The 4,166-nt window shown below is 33.1% G+C and overlaps 1 protein-coding gene across 4 annotated transcripts in view; it reads left to right on the top strand.

Annotated features, from left to right (window-relative positions):
- The window catches only part of LOC106878205 (uncharacterized), a 20,508-nt gene extending 16,731 nt beyond the window's left edge, over nt 1–3,777 (top strand). For all 4 annotated transcript variants that reach the window (XM_052971856.1, XM_052971855.1, XM_052971854.1 and 1 more), the window contains 2 exons: nt 1,602–1,669; nt 3,383–3,777. In XM_052971856.1, coding sequence (XP_052827816.1) covers nt 1,602–1,669; nt 3,383–3,421 — 107 coding nt within the window. In that variant the 3' untranslated portion in view covers nt 3,422–3,777. The remainder of the gene's footprint in view (nt 1–1,601; nt 1,670–3,382) is intronic.
- The last annotated feature ends 389 nt before the right edge of the window (nt 3,778–4,166 follow it).

Genomic DNA, 4,166 nt, shown 5'->3' with positions numbered 1-4,166 from the left:
ACATGAACAAATAAATAAATAAAAACAAATACAAACGAACACGTATTAACAGAGAACAGAGGTGATACAGACACTCCCCATACACACATGCACTTACAAAAGACACAGACACATTGAAGGACACGCATGCGTAGACACATACAATAGGAATACAAAATACAAAATGGCTGATAGTTAGCAAGGTGAGACACACATAAGAAAGAAGGAAACAAAGGACCACTGATGAGGTCACAGAAGTGTAACGAAAGAACTCTGGCCGAAATAAGATTAAGATTAATGTAATATAAAGCTGAAGCAAATTAACACCAAATATACAGTGCGTGTGTTTTTATTGGCTAAACTGGCAATATGACCATCCCCAAGTACAACAACATATATATATATATATAAGAGAAAGAGAGAGACCCAATTTGGTCATGAATGACCATGTGATTGCACCTAAAATGTTCCTCTCCAAAACACAAGTCCAGGCAAGGTTGTTTGTGGAAGATAAGCAATCACCCATGCATACCAGTCTCCTCTCTCCACGTCACCAATGTTATCCAAGGGAAAGGCAATGGCCAATACAGCTTGGCACCAGCGATGTTGCAACTCATTTCTTCAACTGAGTGAACTGGAGCAACATGAAGTAAAGTATCTTACTCGTGAACACAACACACAGCCTGGTCTGAGAATCAAACTCACTACTTCATGATTGTCAGCTGGATGTTCTAACCACTGAGCCATGCATTCCACCTTTAATCTTCTCTGCACCATGATCTGAAATGTAAGATTTTTTTCTACACTGATGATGGAGGCTCAATTTAGCCAATGTTTATTTTCTTCCATTACTTACTGCATATTTTGATGAACTACATCTACCAACATTATGATGAATCTCCGAGCCCCCAGAAATGGCTGCTGGACTTACTTCCTCCCCTTTAATTTTCTGTCGCTTTTAGACTGTAAGTTTGATCTATGAATGTAGTAGCAAACGCACCCATCCTTTGGACAGTTTAAGTTACTTTAGTGGTATTTTTTCACCAAATAATTGAACTAGCAAGAAGGTTTATGAGTAGCACAGCAATCTATGTTTCCAATTAACCTAGGAACAGAAAACCAAATTGAAGGCTGGTTATTGTGGAGGTCGTTGCACTTTAATGATCATAGAACATGTAAGTTTGTGAGCGATGCAAAGTAGAGCTACTGAGGTGTTTTGGGAATAGATTACAGATAATGGCTACAAAATATAATTGTTTTACATGAAAGCAAAATTTCTTGTCAGAAACAGCCACATAAATGGTGTAAGGAAATTGAAGGAATACATTGAAACTTCCCCTCTATAGTAGGAGACACCTGCTTGTTGTGCTGCACAGTGGGACTGAACCCAAAACCATGTGCCGTGTGGTTGCAAAGCAAGCTTCTTAACCACACAGCTATACCTATGCCTGGCTAGGAATCTTTCATAGATTTTTTCATTTTTCTCTGGGATAATCAAAGTATAAAACTGAAATGAATTAGGTTTTTCTAAGTAAAACAAATTTTAAGACAGTTTTCTGTTAGTGTATAACTATTTTTTTGATAACTGTTTTAAATTTCGTCATTGTTTTTCTTTTTTTCAGATGTTGAATTTTCTGAACATATGTCAGAATGCTCCCAAAATATGGATTCTTCCAAAAGTAGCTGCAAGGTAAGTTTTATGAAATATATTGGAAAATTTTTAAAAGTTTTATCATCATTTAACATCTGTTTTCCATGCTATCTTGAATTGGACAGTTCAAACAGGAGTTGATGAACCAGAGGACTGTACCAAGTTCCAATGTTTGTTTTGGCATGGTTTCTATGATTGGATGCCCTTCCTATTGCCAACCACTTTACAGAGTGTACTGAGTGTTCTTTTTTTTTTTACATGGCAAATAGTGAATGACTTATAGTTTCTGAAATAAATTGCATAGTAATTTAACATTGTGATAAATTCCAACCCAAGATTACAATAGAAAACACTAACGCTGATATGACTGTGTTGCATATTTCATGGGATTTATAAGTTTTCTACAACATGTGACTCTGTTTGGTAGTCAGGTGATCACTACTATTTTAGATAGTGACTTGAATGGTCATTTGTCTTGAAGATTCCAATATTATGGTAAGATTACAATACGAACTATTCTATTACAACTTCACTAGTTATGATGGCTCACACTTGAAAGAAGTGCTTAAAATGTATTTTGGGTAGCTGCTGCTTTCAAGACAGTGCCTCAGCAAGACAACATTCCAATAACTGAAACAAATAGGATAAAAGTAGATTCTAGAATGAAGAAAAAGACTATATTTTTTGCCATTTATTGTACAAATTTCCAGTCATAAATCAATCTTCTCTTTCAGTTAATCAATATATGTTAATACCTATCTTCAAAGATATTTACTATATTTTCTGTAACCATTCACATCCTAATAGGATTAAGTTTACCTTTCAAACATTTTGGATCAATAGAATATGTCGCATATACATGTTACATTTTATCTTTAACTTGTTTCAGTTATCAGACTGGGGCACCGCCTTGAAGAATTTTAATCAAACAAATAGACCCCAGTACTACATTTTTATTTTAAGCCTGGTACTTATTCTATCGGCAAGAAAAGAATAATTTTATACATACATATACACATACGCACATATGCAAGAATAAACACAGTGATCAGATAAAGTTTTTATTTGAATTCAATCTAAAAATGAAAGGAAAAGATACAACATTGATATGGTTGTGTTGCATGCTTCATATGATTTATGTATATGCTTATTTGATAACATACTCAACATAAGGGTTAAGGGTCAGATGATCAGTATTATATAACATGGCTACTGGTTCAATGGGAGAAATTTGTTATTGAGTTGAAGAAATCTTTTTGAAGTACAGAGCCTCTTGCAACTATGGCTTTGTTCTGGATAAATACTTCACTGCGGGACTACAATATTGGACTTTAAATAAGTATATTTCAGAAACATATAATACCTGCTCATGGCACTGCGTGATGGAATGTAACCTGGGACCATGTGGTTACAATACCAACTTCTTAATTATACAACCCTGTCCTATTTGTGAGGTTTAATAATTCAGAATAGTCATTTAAAAAAAAAAAATCATTGAAGACATTTTTGAAGTACTTTCTTTTATTTGATGGCTTACAAGATTCCCTTTTCTCCCAAAATAATGTCTCAAAAAATCACCTCAGGTCCTATACAGAGTTAGACTTACATTACATGCATTAAAACCGTTTTTCTCCTGAATATGTACTGCTGAAATTGGGGTGCGTCTAATATACTCATTTGTCTTTTATGCCACTAAATATGGTGAATGAAACATAAATTGCAGGTTTTAAATGATATCTATTTATTCCACAGATGTGCTCTACCATGGTTAAATCCTTTGATGATGTCTAATGTGAAATCAGAAATATCCTCATTTCTTTAAGATTATTATTTACATTAAGCATCAGATGGTATCTATATACACACCAGTTATTGTTTTGCGGTAAACAAAGACTACCATTCATTATGAAATATAAAAAGATTGGTTCTGTTGTTCATTTTCCAAATTAAAAAATCAGAATATTTGGGTATTATTTTTTTCTTTACAAAAACAAAGTAAATATCACTGCTTAATTAGTAAAATTTTATTATCTTGCAAGGACAAGAATGAAATATTATTGTCAGACATTTGATGAAAAACTGTAATATTGTTTGAAACTGTGTTTATATCTGAATTTACCAATTTGTTGTTGACAGATTCTTTGCCAATAAATACTTTCTTCAGAAAATATTTGTTGTTCAATTTATTCCATTCCAAAATACAGATTTTCATTAAAATATATGATTTTGTGTAATTAATGTTTTAAATCATTGAGTTCTGTTGACCAGATATGCAACTAATTATTGTAAGAGATATATAATCGATTGAATCCTTAGGGCTGGCCAGATTGGAGCAATATCGAGTATAACCAGCTGAAATTGCAAAGATAATCTGGATCTTGACTGATGAAAGAAAACTCTGAATGACCTGTCCTTGTTTTCTTTGTATCGTCTATCTGAATGTTTTGTATTCCCTTTCTTGTATCACCTAACTGTCTGAATGTTTTGCGTTCTTGTCCCATTTTGTATTTATATATATATATATATATATATATAT

Source organism: Octopus bimaculoides, chromosome 11 (assembly GCF_001194135.2).
Source record: "Octopus bimaculoides isolate UCB-OBI-ISO-001 chromosome 11, ASM119413v2, whole genome shotgun sequence".
Classification (NCBI taxonomy): domain Eukaryota; kingdom Metazoa; phylum Mollusca; class Cephalopoda; order Octopoda; family Octopodidae; genus Octopus; species Octopus bimaculoides.
Note: the sequence above shows the minus strand (reverse complement) of the source record. Positions and strands in the feature narration are given on the sequence as shown.